Source organism: Lontra canadensis, unplaced genomic scaffold (assembly GCF_010015895.1).
Source record: "Lontra canadensis isolate GAN:19392208 unplaced genomic scaffold, GSC_riverotter_1.0 scaffold1, whole genome shotgun sequence".
In the NCBI taxonomy this organism is placed as follows: Eukaryota; Metazoa; Chordata; class Mammalia; order Carnivora; family Mustelidae; genus Lontra; species Lontra canadensis.
In genome coordinates this window covers 55,682,723-55,699,185 of record NW_022630995.1, presented here as the reverse complement: position 1 = coordinate 55,699,185, position 16,463 = coordinate 55,682,723, and the positions used below count along the sequence as shown (strand labels likewise).

The 16,463-nt window shown below is 43.0% G+C and overlaps 1 protein-coding gene across 12 annotated transcripts in view; it reads right to left on the bottom strand.

Moving 5' to 3' along the window:
- Positions 1-13,928: 13,928 nt before the first annotated feature.
- Positions 13,929-16,463, bottom strand: part of PROM1 (prominin 1) — a 126,108-nt gene continuing 123,573 nt past the window's right edge. For all 12 annotated transcript variants that reach the window (XM_032854639.1, XM_032854636.1, XM_032854642.1 and 9 more), the window contains 2 exons: positions 15,314-15,429; positions 13,929-14,358 (listed from right to left, as the gene is read on the bottom strand). In XM_032854639.1, coding sequence (XP_032710530.1) covers positions 14,304-14,358; positions 15,314-15,429 — 171 coding nt within the window. In that variant the 3' untranslated portion in view covers positions 13,929-14,303. The remainder of the gene's footprint in view (positions 14,359-15,313; positions 15,430-16,463) is intronic.

Here is a 16,463-nt window from a genome sequence, read left to right as displayed (position 1 = left end):
CTGCCTCTCTAAATGTCAACTCTCAGTCCCATCAGCTCTGCATACTTTGGGGTGTGGGGCTCAGCATTGTGAGATTTTCTGAATTTCTAAGATGCCTGAAATCCAGATGTGTTGATATGAAATTTGGTTGTAATTTAACTCATATTTTCTAACATAGTAGTATGTTCCAATGATATATAGACTCAAAATCATAACTATGGTTGTACTTCATTCAAGATTCACTTGTTTGAGAATTCAAGGTCACAGAGGTATAGATATTGACTGGTTCACTCACTTTTTTCAGAGTCCCTTCATGAATTCCATTGGAGGTGGCTATTTCTCCAAACTCTAAGCCTTTTGTAAAATTGTTCACTTAGAGACCATCTCCATTATCCTGCCACCACTGTTTAAAACCCTGACCTCCATAAACATGTGGATTTGCAGGGTTATTTGGACAAGGGCAAAATAAAGTGGCATTGTTCCAAAGAAAGATACAGTTCAAGGTGACAACCTAAAAAGTACAAAATTTACCTTGATCTCAGAAGGCAACCAGATTCTTTCTGGAGGAAGACTGTAAGTCAGAACACAAAGCGAATTTGGAAGGAAACACATGGACTCCAGAATCTTTTCTGGAATTGTTTCTGATCTTTGAAAGGGAACATGGAACTTCTACCACTGGCTTCTCATGGACCTTCATATAGCCTTCCTGTGATCCCATCCCAAATTCTGCCTTGGTCTTTGTACTCCAAGCAATTGGCACATTATGAGACTAGGCTCTGTAACTTGCCCTATTGTTTCAGCCTGTCTTTACACACACACACACACACACACACACACACACACACACACACACACCATCTAACCAATCAGGCCACACCAAACCATGGGCCCAACGTTTCCTGAATACTTGGTGTACTTGCTCACTCCCTTCCTGCTTTTGATCCTGCTGTTCCCCTTATTTGGAATGCTCTTCCAGTCCTAGTGTGCCAGGCACACATCTGCTCATCCTTTAAGATTCAGCTCATATGTCATCTTCTCCTTGTTGGTGTCATTGGTCCTCTCATCATTGTCCATGTTCCCCACACTTTCATGGATGTTCATGGAGAAAATAGATCACCATTCCCAGGTAGTGTATGTATGTGTTAGCATTGTGCTGAGGCTGTGTTATTATTTCACATCTCGATATACTGAGAAAATGATGTACTTATACTACAGTGCCCTGGGAAAACTAGAGAGGTTTGGAACCCCAGCAAGTCTGGCCACAGCAGGTTCCAACTGCCTCTTCAGCTTCCAGGACCAATGGGAAACTGGCCTTAGGCAGACAGACTCTGTAAAGATTCATCTCCCTTTTTTCCACAAGAGTGCCAAGAGAAATGTGAGGCCACCCTGGATTCTCATGATACAAATATGAACATGAGGCTTAGGTGGGCCAAGTTCCTCTGCAAATGCTCTGAGCTCTGGAGGACAGAGCCTGAACTGGTGGTGGGTCTGCTGTAGGTTAACCTCCCACAGAGTATCCTGGATGTTGCCTTAGGTTCTGGGACATGAATCTGTCTCAGTCTACATTGTGAGGGGAAGACACAGCCCAGTTATTCCATGTACCTCCATGTCCCCATTATCCATAGCAGTTCTTGGCATAGTGTAGGTGTTTTTATCAGAATTGTTGAAAATTTCAACTTTAACTAGCTTAAAAGACAAAAGCACTTACCGGGCAGTGGAAGAAGTCAAGTTAGTTCACATACACATAGATTCAAAGATTTAAAAGTCTCTTCTCTGTCTCTATTTCCCTCTGAATCTCTGACTGTCTCTCTCACATTCTTTCCCTCTCTGTCTTCTCAGGCAGGGTCCTTCCATTTGTCATAGAAAAGAACATGACCTTTCATCCCTAGCACCATATGAGTGCCCAGGAGAACTCTGACAGCCCATCCTTGGTACATTCCCTGAGCCTGTTGCAGGGAGCAGAGATGTGAGGTAGACAGCCCATCAGAAGCACAGGGAGTGCAGGATGGGTAGTTCTCAACAAGAAAGAGGGCTTCTGTTTTCCAAAGAAGGAGGAAAGGCGGACAAAAACAACCCATCTACATTTCAACAGGTTCTCATTTAACGGCAACAAATGCAGATAATAAGTTATACTGGAATTTCACAGCTGTTGACTAGCCTATTGAGAAAGTCTCCCTTCAGGCTAGGTAGGACTTAGCTCATTAAGGAAGCCATATCAGATCCATGGAACAGAACTGTTTCTAATCTGTTTGAGGATCAATAAGTAAACTAGTTGCCTAAGGAGAAGGTTTGTGACAGGAGAAGGTGGAAGATCTCAAAGTCAGAGAGAGGTCTTGAATGCAAAGCTGAGGGCTTTATTCCACAGGCTGAGGATGACCAATATGCAACCCGGGAGCCATCACTATCTTTCCAGTGTCCTTGGCAGACATTACCAGTAGGGTGTGCAGAGCACTTGTGCTGAGCCTGGAAGCAGCCTCAGAAGTCATTGCAACCCATTCCTCCAGAAAGCCATGAGTCATCTACCAGTGTTGGCATGAAGGACAAAACCTACCTGCCATCCTGCCATCAATGGGGCTTTTGAATATTTCCAGTGTTTTTCCACAGAAATATGAGCAAGCTCACACTTTAGAGAATCCACAAGCCTCACACAAGAAAATGAAACTGTATCAGGAGTGGGACTTACATTGAAGACTTCCCTTTCCTTCAACATTTTAATTCAAACTAAATAGCCCTTGAGAAAAGGAAAAGTAAGTAGCATGTGTAGCCCAAGGTCATGTGTCTTTCACCAACTAACCCCCCAATGGAGATGGGAAATAGAAGTCAGGGTATAGAGAGGAAGCCAGCCAAGAGAGTCTTAAGAACCAGAAATCTGAACACTGCCTCAACGTCATCAAGACTGTCTCTGCTGGGGAGTTGAAGGTTAGAAATAGTCCCCTAACAAATTTTTCTCATCATTTCATCAAAGTGGCGAGACATTGTCTGCATTTTACATTTGTGGAGAGAGAATTAACATATTAAGTGTTTTTCCCTCAAGGTGCCTATATGATGATGGTAATAGTGGTGGTGGTGGTGGTGGTGAGGGTGATGATGATGATGATGATGGTGATGATGATTTTGGTGGTGGTGGTGATGATGTGATAATAATTCACAAGTACTCTCACCGTGCTTCTATATTTCAAGCATCATTCTGAAAAGTTATCTTACTTTATTTGTACAACAGCCCTATTATTACTTCCATTTTAGAAGTGTAGGAACCAACCTACACCGAAGGTAAGAATTAGACAAGTTACTTCAACCTGGAAAGTAGGTATTTCAGCTGCATGTGAGGGAGAATTATGCCTACTTCCTAGGGTTTTTTATGCTCAAATATGATGCGTACAGAAAGTGCCTTGCCCAGTGACTGACACACGATTATAAATCTCATGTATGAAAGACACTTCTAGTATTTTAGAAATGAAGTAACATACTTGTACATTTAAAAACTCTCCCTCTTTCCCCTTTATTCTGTTAAAGTAAAAAAAAAAAAATAGAAGTTTTAGATTTATAGAAAAAAATAGAACCCCTGCCCCCACATCTCACCCAGGTTGGCCTATCATTAATCTCTTACATTACTATACTACACACAGAAAAAGTATTGGACCAATATCGACACATCATTATTGAAGTCCATATGTTATTCAAACTCTTTAGAATTCACCCAGTGTCCTTTCTGAAGTTTTAAATAAGCTATTTTTTTGGCCACCTTTAGGTTCACAGCAAAATGGGTGGAAAGTACGTAGAGGTCCCATCTTCACACATATACAGAAACCCCCCACTGCCACCATCCAGCACTGAAGTGTACATTTGCTGCAATGTATGAACCTACATTGACATATCGTAGTGACCCACAGTCCATAGTTTCAGGTGAAGTTCACTCCTGCTATTCTACACACTGTGGATTTTGATATATGTAATGATGTGTATCCACCAATATGGTCTCATAGAGAACAGTTTCACTGCCCTGAAAATTTGCTGTATGCCACCTGTTCATCCCTTTCTCCATAACCCCTGCTTATCACCGGTCTTTTTCCTGACTCCATAGGTTTGCCTTTTCTGGAATATTATATTGTTGGAACCATACAGAATTTAGTGTTTCAGATTGGCTTCTTTCACTAGCTTTATTACTTTAAGGTTCTTCTGTGTCTTTTCATGGCTTGAAAGCTAATTTCTTTTTGACACAGAGTAATATACTAATGTCTGGACATGCTACGATTCATTTATCTATTTACCTATTAAGGACATCTCGGTTGCTCCCATGTTTTGGGTAAATAAATAAATAAATAAATAAGAATAAAGCTGCTATAAACACTCGTAGTTTTATTGCACCCATAAGTTTTCAACCTCTAATGGTCTTTTCTGCCCCGGATGCCTACCAGTGTTCCACAAAGCATTTAAGAGTCTTGACTCCTTAGGCTTCTTCGACCATAATGATGTGGCTGTTCCTTGTTTCTGATGACCTTGAGAGTTTTTAGGAGGAGTGGGCAGGTATTTTGAGACTTTGTCCCTTTTTGGAGTTTGTCTGGTGTTTTTCTCATGATCAGATTGGGGTAATGTCATTCTTCTCTTCATCAAAGATTTAAATGATGGATGTCAGGTTTCCTTGGAGGTTCTATGAAGTCTGAACATAATTGGTGACCACCTACAGGTTAAGGCTGGTGGTTGAATGCAGGTGATTTCAAGTTCAAAGACTGATTTTACTCTCATGTGTTTGTTACTGCAATATCATTCCTTGACTTAGGAAGCTGGTACTTGTGGTGCAGGCGTCAGAGATTCCTCAGTGGGTGCAATTTGGTTGCAAGGTGAGCTTTAACTGCAGTAATACCAGGCCAAACTTGGTAAAAAACCAGTCCCTCCTTCAAAAGTGAAGATTCAGAACAGATTCAGAAAATGCTGAGTCATTGCATCAAAGTGATATTAATTTATAGGGTCAGGTCATGTGCATTAAAAACTTACTGTCAGAAAATAAAGAAATTGTCTGGAAAACGTTAACTAAAATCTAACCAGTCTGGAAAAAAGTGTTCATCTTAGCTCCACTGAATCATATTTGCATTCCAAATTTAAAATCCTCATTAGTCATAAGATTTCAGAATTCCTGTTCAGCAAATCAATTAATACTTAGTGCTGAAGTTTTCCTTTAGAAAAATAAGAGACAGTGAAAAGTTGATAGTAGAGTATTTGTATGAATGAAAATTGAAAGCCTATAAAGTTTATTTACTTTAATAAGACATCCAGATTCACACACCACAATTTTGAACCCATTTTATAAGAAGTTATGTGCTATGTTTGGCTTTTATTCTAAATCCATCTAAAAAGAAATGCACCTTTTTTGCTGCAGTTTAAACCATATGAAATTACTGTTTATAGTAGACCAAAAGTGGTAGAATATCAGCAATTTCAAATGAATCTAACTAATAATGGTTTTTTTTTCTTCAAGTAATAGGGCTGTTTCAAAGTGTTTTATGTTATTATAAATTTTTAACATTTTATTTTATTTTTTTAATGTTCCATGACTTTTTATTTATTTTTTATTATGTTCAGTTAGCCAACATATAGTACATCATTAATTTTTGATGTAGTGTTCAATGTTTTATTAGTTGCATATAACACCCCGTGCTCATCACAACACATGCCCTCCTTAATACCCATCACCTGGTTACCCCATACCTCCACTCCCTCCCTTCTGTAACCTTCAGTTTGGTTCCTGGAGTCCAGAGTCTCTCATGGTTTATCTCCCTCTCTAATTTCTTCCCCTTAAGTTTTCCCTCTCTTCCCTGTGGTCCTCCATGTTATTCCTTATATTCTACATATGAGTGAAACCATATAATAATTGTCTTTCTCAGCTTGACTTGTTTCACTTAGCATAATCCCCTTCAGTTCCATCCATGTCAGTGAAAATGGTGGATATTCATCCTTTCTGATGGCTGAGTAATATTCTATTGTATATATGGACCACATCTTCTTTATCCATTCATCAGTTGAAAGACATCTCGTCTCCTTCCCCAGTTTGGCTATTGTGGGCATTGCTGCTATGAACAGTGGGGTGCATATGGCCCTTCTTTTCACTACATCTGTATCTTTGGGATAAATACACAGTAGTGTAATTCCTGGGTCATAGGGTAGCTCTATTTTAACATCTTCACGAATCTGCATACTGTTTCCCAGAGTGGCTGTACCAGCTTTCATTCCCACTAGTGTAAGAGCGTTCCCCTTTCTCCACATCCTCATCAACATTTGTTGTTTCCTGTCTTGTTACTTTTTGGCATTCTAAATGGTGTAAGGTGGGACCTTATTGTGGTCTTGATTTGTAGTTCCCTGATGCCTAGTGATATTGAACATTTTTTCATGTGCCTGTTAGCCATTTGTATGTCTTCTTTAGTGGAGTGTCTGTTCATGTTTTCTGCCCATTTTTTGACTGGGTTACTTGTTTTTGGTGGTTGAGTTTGATAAGTTCTTTATACATCTTGGATACCAGCCCTTACCTGAAATGTCCTTTGCAAATATCTTCTCCCATTCCGTGGGTTGCCTCTTAGTTTTGTTGACTGTTTCCTTTGCTGTGCAGAAGCTTTTTTTGTTTTTTAGCATTTTATAACAAACTCTCCAGAAAGCAACTTCATAGATCACCTCTAGGTTTCCATTTTCCATATCTTTGTTTTTAAGGAAAACATTATAAAACAGGTTGAATATGCTTTAAGTACATCTGCTTTTATTTGAATAACATTTCTGAAGCACTCAGAAAAAAAGCTAGTAGCCCTTTTGAATTTTCAGTATGTCACAAAGAGAGCCAGTTGCCACCCTGGAAAGCTGGCAAAGGGAGAAGGCAAGTTGATCTTTCTTAGTGTTACCCTTGTGAGCCACCAGGCATGTGGGCATATATGCATTGCACTTCTGTCACAGTAGGAGGTGAAGATGTTACAATGAAAAGCACACCCAGGACAAGTGGATGGCACTCACACCCAGACAGCAAAGTACCCTTGCTGGGCTGTTGAGGGGAAAGTCAGGGATGAGCAGGGGAAAAAGACAATGGTTGGCTCTAGGAAGAACAGGATTGCCCTCTAACCAGATGGCATTCATTCTGCTACTCAATCATCCATTCATCCTGTCATTCACTTTTTTTTCCCCCATATATCTAGAGAGCACTCATGAAACACCTAAGGACCCAAGCTCTCTCTGTTATTGCCCAGAATGTAGTCAAGGTGACATGATCCTTGTCCTCAAGGAGATGCAGACACTATAGGGAAAGACAAGGATCTCAATCATGACAATTGAGGGGGTAATTGCTGTGTAGGAGGGAACCTGGGGTGATCTGGGTGGGGACATCTAACCTAGCCAGAGGCAGAGAGAATTTCTTATGAGCCTACAACTGGTTAAAGGACACTTAACAGCTGGGGGAAAAGGAATGTCATTTATTCAATCCTGACTCATTACTGCTCTATGCCAGTTGTTAATATCAGTTTAGGAAATCAAAGTGAATAGGATGTGACCTTTGTGCTCAAGGTGGGCTGGTTTAGTCTGTGGCTCACTATCTGATGAGGGCTGAGGGCTGGAGTGGTGACACCTGTCACTTCCAAATATTAATCACCAGTGGTTTTCATTTTTCCACAGAATAAAGTCTTAATTTCTGAAGGCAACATATAAAAACTTACTCTTTTGAATCCCAGCCAGATTCGGTCCAGTATCCATCACCCCCTATAGTCTTGTCCTTGGGCTGCAGTTATATCTGAGTGTTCATTCTTCTGCCCAAATTTCAGGCAATTTCGAAAGACTCAAACTCTGCCAAATGGCTACTTTTGTCTTAAAATTCCATTCTATCATTGTCTACTTGGCAAATAGTCATTCTGATTTCCTGTGCCCACAAAAAAAAAACAAAAACAAAAACAAAAACTATGGTTCTTTATCTGGGTTCCCCTAAATTTTTACAGATTTTGCTGTTATAACAATTGACTTGTCATTATATTTGGTCCACTTATGTTCTTGCCACTGTCATCATCCTGGGAATTGACATCCCTAGTCTAGGTCTCAAGCTTGAACCTTAGAAAAAACTTAGCATATAATCTTTGGATTGAATTGGATTTTGTGTTTTTTGAGAACCATCTGCTTTCAGTAATAGGAACTAATTAATTAGGTAATTAATTAAATGTGAACTGTTAAAGAAAATTGAGAATTTGGGGGAAATTTCTTATAAATCATGGATCCATGGGTTGGGAGATCAGTCCCACAGAGTTGGGACCTGAAGCTCTGTTCTCACATTGCATCTCAGTTTTCTCTGCATGTGTGCTTTGTTTTCTCTCCCTGCTTTTCTCCACATGGTTGGAAACATGGATATCAGCAGCTCTGAGCTGAGCTGCCTTGTGGAAGTCTCTGGGGAAGACTTTGATAAATTGGGCTTGAGTCACGTTCCTGCCATTGGACTCCTCCACCCTGGCAAAGAGCAGGATTCTGGGGTGAACAGTCCAGCACCTAAACATGTGGTTGGATTTACAAAGGAACAACTATTCTCCAAGAAGGGAGAGCTGTTCTCAGCATGGAGGGATTCTGTAGGTTTCATGTCTGCCCTGGAAGAAAGTCATGGGTAAGGCAGATGAGGGCCTTAAGTGGGCAGGGCCAGAAGTGGGCAGGAAGGCATTCTAGATTCATTCCAGAGCAATGGCTCCCCATCTTCCCAGGCAAGAGGACTGTTTATGAAACCCACAGCCTGGACAGACCCACCACAGCACTCACACATTTACTAAAAGTGCTCAAGCAACATTGTGGTGAGGGTGACAGCAGCTGTGATGTGAGCTATTACTGCACACAGTTTGCATGATGAGCTTACCTGGGGCCTGCTCAGCAGATAGGTGCTAGTCTTATCCACGTGCAGTGAGGAGGAAATGAAAGACCACAGACAGCTAGTGACTGGTGAAGTCAGGGCTCCAAAAGGGTCACAGAAACACTAAAAAAAACCCCAAAAAACGGTGCATTTACCCCAGGCTGCTGTTAAAGGTGCCACAAAGCCCATGGAAATTTGGTAATCTATTTGCATCTGATTAACCACAATGCTACCTACTGTCATTTGAGCATGAGCTGTGCATCTATTTACAAGAGGTCTTTATCACAACAGTATCAGGAGTGGTCGTTATTTTAAACTGAATGAACAATGAGCAAACTGACCATAAGTCATTTCTCTCAGTTGCACTGAATCTCCTGCTCTAGGGACAGCTGGCTTTCTGTTCGGAGAGAAGAAGATGAAAAGTGACACCGTAATTCCAAACCAAGCTTGAATCCACCTGAGTAAAGGATTCTAGAAGAATGCAGGAGGAGAACCTGGTGACACTTCAGTTTGCGGCCTGGCCTGGCGTGGCTCTCGGGACAGACCGGAAGGAGAAGGAGAGGCAGAAAGGGAACAAGGATCCCTAGGAGGTGTGGGGTGGGGGTGAGTACTGGAGATAGTTGGAGAGGGGTGTCTCCACACAAACTTGGTCACTATGTTTAATAGGTCCGAAGTTTTTCCAGCTCTGACTTCTAGAGCATGGACACATGTGACTTCAGGACAACATTGAAATATTGTATTTCTTTATTTGAGAGAAAGAGATCGTGAGCATGAGTATGCAAGAGTAGGGGGAGGGGCAGAGACAGAGGGAGAAGCAGACTCCTTGCTGAGCAGGAAGACCTACTCGGGGCCAGGACCCCAGGAACACAACCTGAGCTGAAGGCACACACCTAACGAACTGAGACACCCGAGCATCCTGAAAAATATGTATTATTATTTTTTTAAAGATTTTTATTTATTTATTTGACAGACTGAGATCACAAGTAGGCAGAGAGGCAGGCAGAGAGAGAGGAGGAAGCAGGCTCCCTGCTGAGCGGAGAGCCCCGATGCAGGGTCAATCCCAGGACCCTGGGATCATGACCTGAGCTGAAGGCTTTAACCCACTGAGCCACACAGGTGCCCCCAAAATATGTATTATTAAACGACCAGAGAGAAGACCTGCCAGTTGCCTCCCAGACAGCAACCGACTTGAGCTCTTCAGGCAGAAAGAAGTCCTTCTGCGGATTCCCCTGTGCTGATTATAAGCTGCAATCTTTCAGGAGCTCACAGACCCAGATAGATCTGCAAGTGGATGGGCAGCAAGGATTTTTCATTCTCACATTTTTTCTTAGCCACTTTATTCAAAGCAGTTAGTCCCCAGCCATAATATATGCACCTCCCAGGCAGGTCCGAAATCCTTCCTGCAGATGGTGGGACAGTTGTTAAAAGGTGAATAACTTGTCTGTGCTTAATCTGCCCCATGTTCATATAAACTTTGAATCACCAAGTGTGAGAGGAGGAGTGTGTATTAGAGATGAGAAGGTGAAGACCATCAGTTTAAATTCATCAGTTCAGTTAACCTGACAGATAGTTTCCTGTACAAAACACAAACAGATTGCGTCCCACTCACAAGGTTCTACAGCCTGTCAAGGACCAGAGTGCATCAGCTGGGTAATGCCAGTTGCTGTCACAATGGCACCCAACCCTGTGAGAGTTACACACTGAAAACTCCTTTCTTCCTCCCGTGAATCCAAAATGGGTGTTTCCATCGTGGATTATCCTGAACAAGATTCAGTTGTTGCCTCTGGAAGCCCAGCCTTGTCAGACTTCCGATTGCAGCTGTACTGATTACACATTTTGGCAGGATTCTGTCTTGGACATGGTTAGTGCCTTTTGCTCAATCTCTCTCTCACAAAGTGTCAAAGATCATTTGTTGGCAAGCTTGCCTGGCCCTGCAAACATGTTTACTGTCCTGCCCCACAGGCACCTGAAGGCTCACACTCTTGCCCCCTGAGGGGGCCTGCAGTGATGACGTCAAGCTGATGGGCTCCCATGGAAAACAGAGAGCAGCAGCTTAGGAGTGGAGTCCTAGGGGGACAACCTCCAGTCAGTTCTCAGAAGGACTGTGGACTGAGGCTCAGAGATGGATTCCCAAGACAGTAAAGGAAAAGTCACACCCCCTATAGACCTCACAAACCTAGTGGGAAGCCTGGACTTAGTTGGGCTCTTTGGGGACAGGAGACAATATGGGCCTTCTCCCATAATTTGTTGAGCCTGGTGTTCAAACTGACCAGAAAATCAGCCCAATCTTCCTGGGGACCTGGGTAGCAGGTATGCAAGAGGCAGCCCCATGGGCCACCTGCCCGGGGCCTGTAAGCCCCAAGGACCTGGTGGAATCCAGTGATCTGACAGAGGGAAGTGTGCTGAGTGGAGCCTCTGGCAGTTGAGAGGCACCTGTGCCCAGAGTCAACCTGTGGGCTCCTCCTTCCTGCACACATGGCTCCCTGCTGTGCAGCACTTGACACGCTGCTGCTGGCCTACTGCTGGACCCTTACGGAGAGCTAGTGGCTGAGGGACGACTGCCAGACATCACTGTGTCCAGGTGTCCCCTTCCTGCATTGGGCCCCTCAGATCCTGGGAAAGTGAACATTTTTTATTTCTCATAAAAACTGGAAATGGAACATCTTGGAATAGCAAGTCAGGTCCCAGAGACTGGTGCTCACCACTCAAGAAGGTGGTGCCCCATGTTTAGGGACCCATCGTATCTCTCTTGATGACTCACCTGGGAGCATTTGGCTCCCTGGAGATGGCTCCCAGGAAGGTCTGAGGATGCCAGGGTCTGGTTTCCTGAAGGCTCATCTAGGTAGAGGCTGATGGAGTCCCCTGGGGGCAGCAGCCCTGCAGTGCTAGTGACAACTCTGGTAGAAAATGAGGGGCTAAATTCAAAGACACTTACCTTATTTTAGATAATACTCTTAAGGGTCAGGCGTGCCTTTATCATCTGTCCTCGGCCCTGGCCAGCAACCTAACTGGTGGTGAACAATGACATGTGAATTAAAGACAGCCATGGAGCTTTCTGATGAAACATTTCCCATACCTGATGAGGGTGCCCACGGGGAGGTGCAGGCTGAGATGAGCCCAACTAACAATGGGGCTGTTCAGGCCTGAATGGTGGGCTGTGCTGTTACCTGGGCAGAGGAATCCCGCTACTAACTGGATGGGTGCCAAGGATCAGCCTCATTGGCAAGACAAGGGGATCAAAATGGCCTATCAGGACTATCGTACCTGTTGGCAGTTGAACTGATTTTCTTTCCTTTTATTCTTTTTTTTTTTTAATGTTTATTGGCCATTTGTTGAATGTTTGTGATATTCCTCCTGATTTTCTAAGATGAAGCAAGAACCCTAATAGCTCTAAAAAGACGCCTTGCAGATAGATTATACACGTCCTCTGCTGCCATCTTGTGGCAACTTCTGGCTTCTTGTGGCTTTTGCGACAACCCAAGAAGCCAAATTTTGTGGGAGTGGTAGATTCTGGGCACACTACAGAAGCCCTCGAGACCAAGCTCTGCCATATTTTGGATGTCTTAGACATTTACAGTCATATGCTGCCCAAGGGGTCCTGACAGTGGGCTAATGGACATGACATTCAGTAGACATTATGGATTCCTTCTCTTTCTCAGCTAATGATGTCATCAAGAAGTAGAATGGACTTTAAAAGACCTGACTGGGCATGACTGCTGGATAGACCATGTTACCAGCACTGTAGACTCGCCACAGAGAAGACAGTGCGAACGCAATGTAGCTGGTCCTCAAAAGGACCAATGCAACAATGGCTGCTCCCTTCTGCGTCTGCACCTCTGTGACTAGGAGCCGTCACCAGCGATTGGAACACAGATCTCTGCTATCTTTCCTCAAGGACAGGGTCCTTTTGGATGAAATGCATGTAGAGCTGTATTCATAGTCCTCAGCCAGATTGTACATGAGATTTACATGTGATATATCCCAGAAAATGATTCTGTTAATCTAGGGCAGTGTTTCTCAATCTTGGTTATCTATCAGAATCACCAGAGGAAATTTTTTTTTTTTTTTAAGATTTACCCATCTTTTTGAGAGACAGAGTGAGTGTGAGCAGAGAGGGGCAAAGGGAGAGGGAGAAAGAATCTGAAGCATGTTCCTCACTGAGCACAGAGCCTGATGCAGGGCTCGATCCCACAACCACAGACACCATGACCTGAACCAAAACCAAGAGCCGGAAGCCCAGCAGACTGAGCCATCCAGGCACCCCTCACCTGAGAAAATGTAAAACTTCACATGTTTGGGCTGCACCCCTAGCCAATTATATCAGAATCTCTAAGGACGGGACCTAAGTATCACCCACGTGAATCTATTGTGTGGGAGGGGCTGGGCATCATTGCGTGAGATAAAGAGACAATTTATGCTCACAAGCAGTGGAGTATTCATGTGTTCTTAAATAAAGACCAACATAAAATGAAGAGGGAGATGAGTCACTATTTTGTATGTGTCTAATAAAATTTGTCATTTTTCTGTCTTTTGTGACTTGGGTTATTTAAGTTAGTTTCTGTGTTTATAGGTGCTCTCCTTCAAATTCACTTCCCTGTCTGGCTGTTTGCTATTGCTGCTTTGTGACGGTGCTGGCTTGCACGGTGTTCCCCCCACCCACCCCCAAATTCACATCCACCTGGAACCGTGAATCTTTGGAAAGAGGTTGTCTGCAAATGTGATGAAACAGATATGAGGTCATTCTTGACAAGGAAGGGTTCTGATCCAATGACTCCTTAGAAGTAGAGGGAAATTTGGACACAGGCACCCAAGGGCAGACTCCATGTGAAGACAGAGGCAGAGACTGGAGTGGTATGTCGGAGGAACGCTGTGCATTGTCACAATCATCAGAGTCAACCAGAAAGGTGAGGAACAGATTCTCCAACAAACTTCCTCTTCGGAAGAGGATTTCAGGGCCCGGGGCCTCTAGAACTGGGAGAGAAGATGCTCCTGCTGCATGAAGCCACCCACTCTGCTTGTTACAGTACCTCTAAGAAAAGGACACAGTGATGTAACTAGTACCTATCATATCAGAATATTTGTCAATAAGAAGATCAGAGTCAGGTTTCCAAAATCATTCTTTTATTGTTCACACATACACACACATCTGTGATTTGCTGAACGTTCTCTAACTACAAGTCTAAGTTCCCAAGGAAGGAAGTGGGACACAATTCACATCTTGCTCCCAAAGCTAACCTGGAAATCCAATGAAGGTATTACATATTGAAATTTTCATCGAAGGCTCAGATGATTAAAGCAAAACTTCTAGAGATTAATAAAAAATAGGTGTACACGGTTTTTCACTCTTTGGCGCGTGAGCGCATGTTGCATATAAAATCACTGAACTCTGTAAACTCCGGGAGGGAAGGGTCTCTTTTGCAGAATTTGGAGATGCTGTAGGTCAAGAACTCGTGCCGTTGGGTCTGTTTAAAAACTTTGTTCATACAGTCTGAGTGGAATGATGTCTATGAAAACCAATATTACCATTTTCCATACTGCAACAAAAATAAATATACCAAAAACACCACGTTACCTCTAAGATGAAGGATTTACATCATGGGTTACAAAGGCAATGTAATGGTCATGAAAAGTACATGACAATTTGTGAAGTCTACAAAGAAGGTAAAAAGGTATATTCACATTCTGCTCCCTTTAAGACCAAGTACTGAAACAACCATTTTAGAGATAAATAAACTGAATGTATAAAATGTCATTAATTCAACCAGCATTTCTTCAGTACCTTGTGTGTGCCAGCCCTCATTTTAAAAGACATCAGCACTGATTTTTATCTGGGCATATCTAATGTCACTATGTAATTTTAAGATGTTATTAATTCTGTTGTATAAGCCCATCATATGTTAATTATGATGCCCTCCCCAGTCCCATCTGATGAATACGGTTTTAAAAAAGAAAAGTCTTACTTTTTGGCGATACAGTTTCAGCACTATAAAATACTAGAAAGGGAGACACAATTTTTTTTTTTTAATTACGATTACAGCTCAATCGCTGCATCCCCCACATTTTTTACCCTGATACGGATGCGGGCAGAGTAAATTCAGGAGAGTCACAGGTCGAGAGGGAAGAGAGAGAAGTAAAAATGAAGCATACAGGGTCACCACAGAGTGAAGCGTAGGCTACAGAGTCAAAATGAAAACTAGTAAAAACAGTTATAAAGTAAAGTGCCAAGTCCCCAAGACAGAGGAACTGCAAACAAGAAACAAGAAGGTTGGTTAAGGACGCTGAGAGGAGTAAGCGAGAGGGAAAACATCGTTAAAACAAGCACAAGAAAGTCGATACAAAGAAGACTCCTGAACAGAAGTGACCCCCTACTTAAAAAAAGACCAAGCGTAATTTCATCAGAGCTCATCTTCCGCAAGCTCTCTGAGGTCAGTACCACTTAGAAAATGGCCCCCCCACGCCCCTGAACTCTGCAGAAATTTGTCTACTTACTCATCGTACACGTCCTCGGAGTCCATTCGACGATAGTACTTGGCCAGCTTCACAGCGAAAATGATGGCGGGGAGTAAAAAGACGGTCGCTTTCCCTATGCCAAACCAGAACAAATTCTAGGGAAGAAAAGAGAATCAGGAGGATTACGTGCCTGAAGATGGGGAACGGGAAACAGCAGTTGCTGGGGGTGGAAATCACTTCCTTTTGCAATTTTTTTTTTAAGGAGTTCGAATTTTGTTCATGGAGACCATTTGTGAACTAAATACGAGTCAGTCACTATGTGAGGCACTGTGTATTACTGTAAGTCTTTAAATCTTCCTGAAAGCCTTGAATCGGTCTTATTATTATATTTATTTTACAAATGAGGAACAGCGGCAGGAGGTGGAGAAGCAAGGGTTTGAATCTAGAATACCACAAGATGGCGTTTCTTTGCTGCCAGGGAGAAGAGCAGGGCCCTCCAGCCAGCCTGAGCTTAATCCCTTTCATGAGTTGTGTGATGTGCTAATTCACCTTTCTGGCCCATCAGAACAGCAGGACCCCTGCATCCTCATCCTAAGACAGCACAGTGTGGAAAAGGCAGTCTTACGAGGCTTTCAATAAACATTCCATATTTAATTTAACCAATTTTAGGGCAGATCATAGGCTGTATTCAACCCTACTTTGTCTAAAAATCCGCTTAAAGTATTTTCAGAAATAGTTGCCAACATTCATACATCGGATTCACATAGGAACTAGGGTTTATGTCCTTTCTTGAAAAGGCTGAAGTTCAATCTCATAACATGGAGGCCCCCTCCCTACAAGGCGAACATGCTGGTCAGTCTGAAGTCTAGTTTCCTGACAAAATCAATGCCCAGAGTTCTTTCTTACGATTTAGACTGCCCGGCTATAAAGCGGTAGGTGAGTGGTGGTTCTTCCATCGAGAGGGGCATCGGTCCTCCTTTGCCCATAGCATCCTGCTAGCTTTTGTAGGGGTGACACCCAACACTGTCTAACCTCACTCACCAATCACAATGGACGCAGCTGGGAACAACCAGCATGACCCTGTGGGCATCGTGCCCTGGCCAGCGTCTTACATTTGGCCAACTTCAGAGATATACAGTCTGCCGCTGCCTTAGGATGGCGTGGTCAGTAACACCAGGGCCACCTCCCC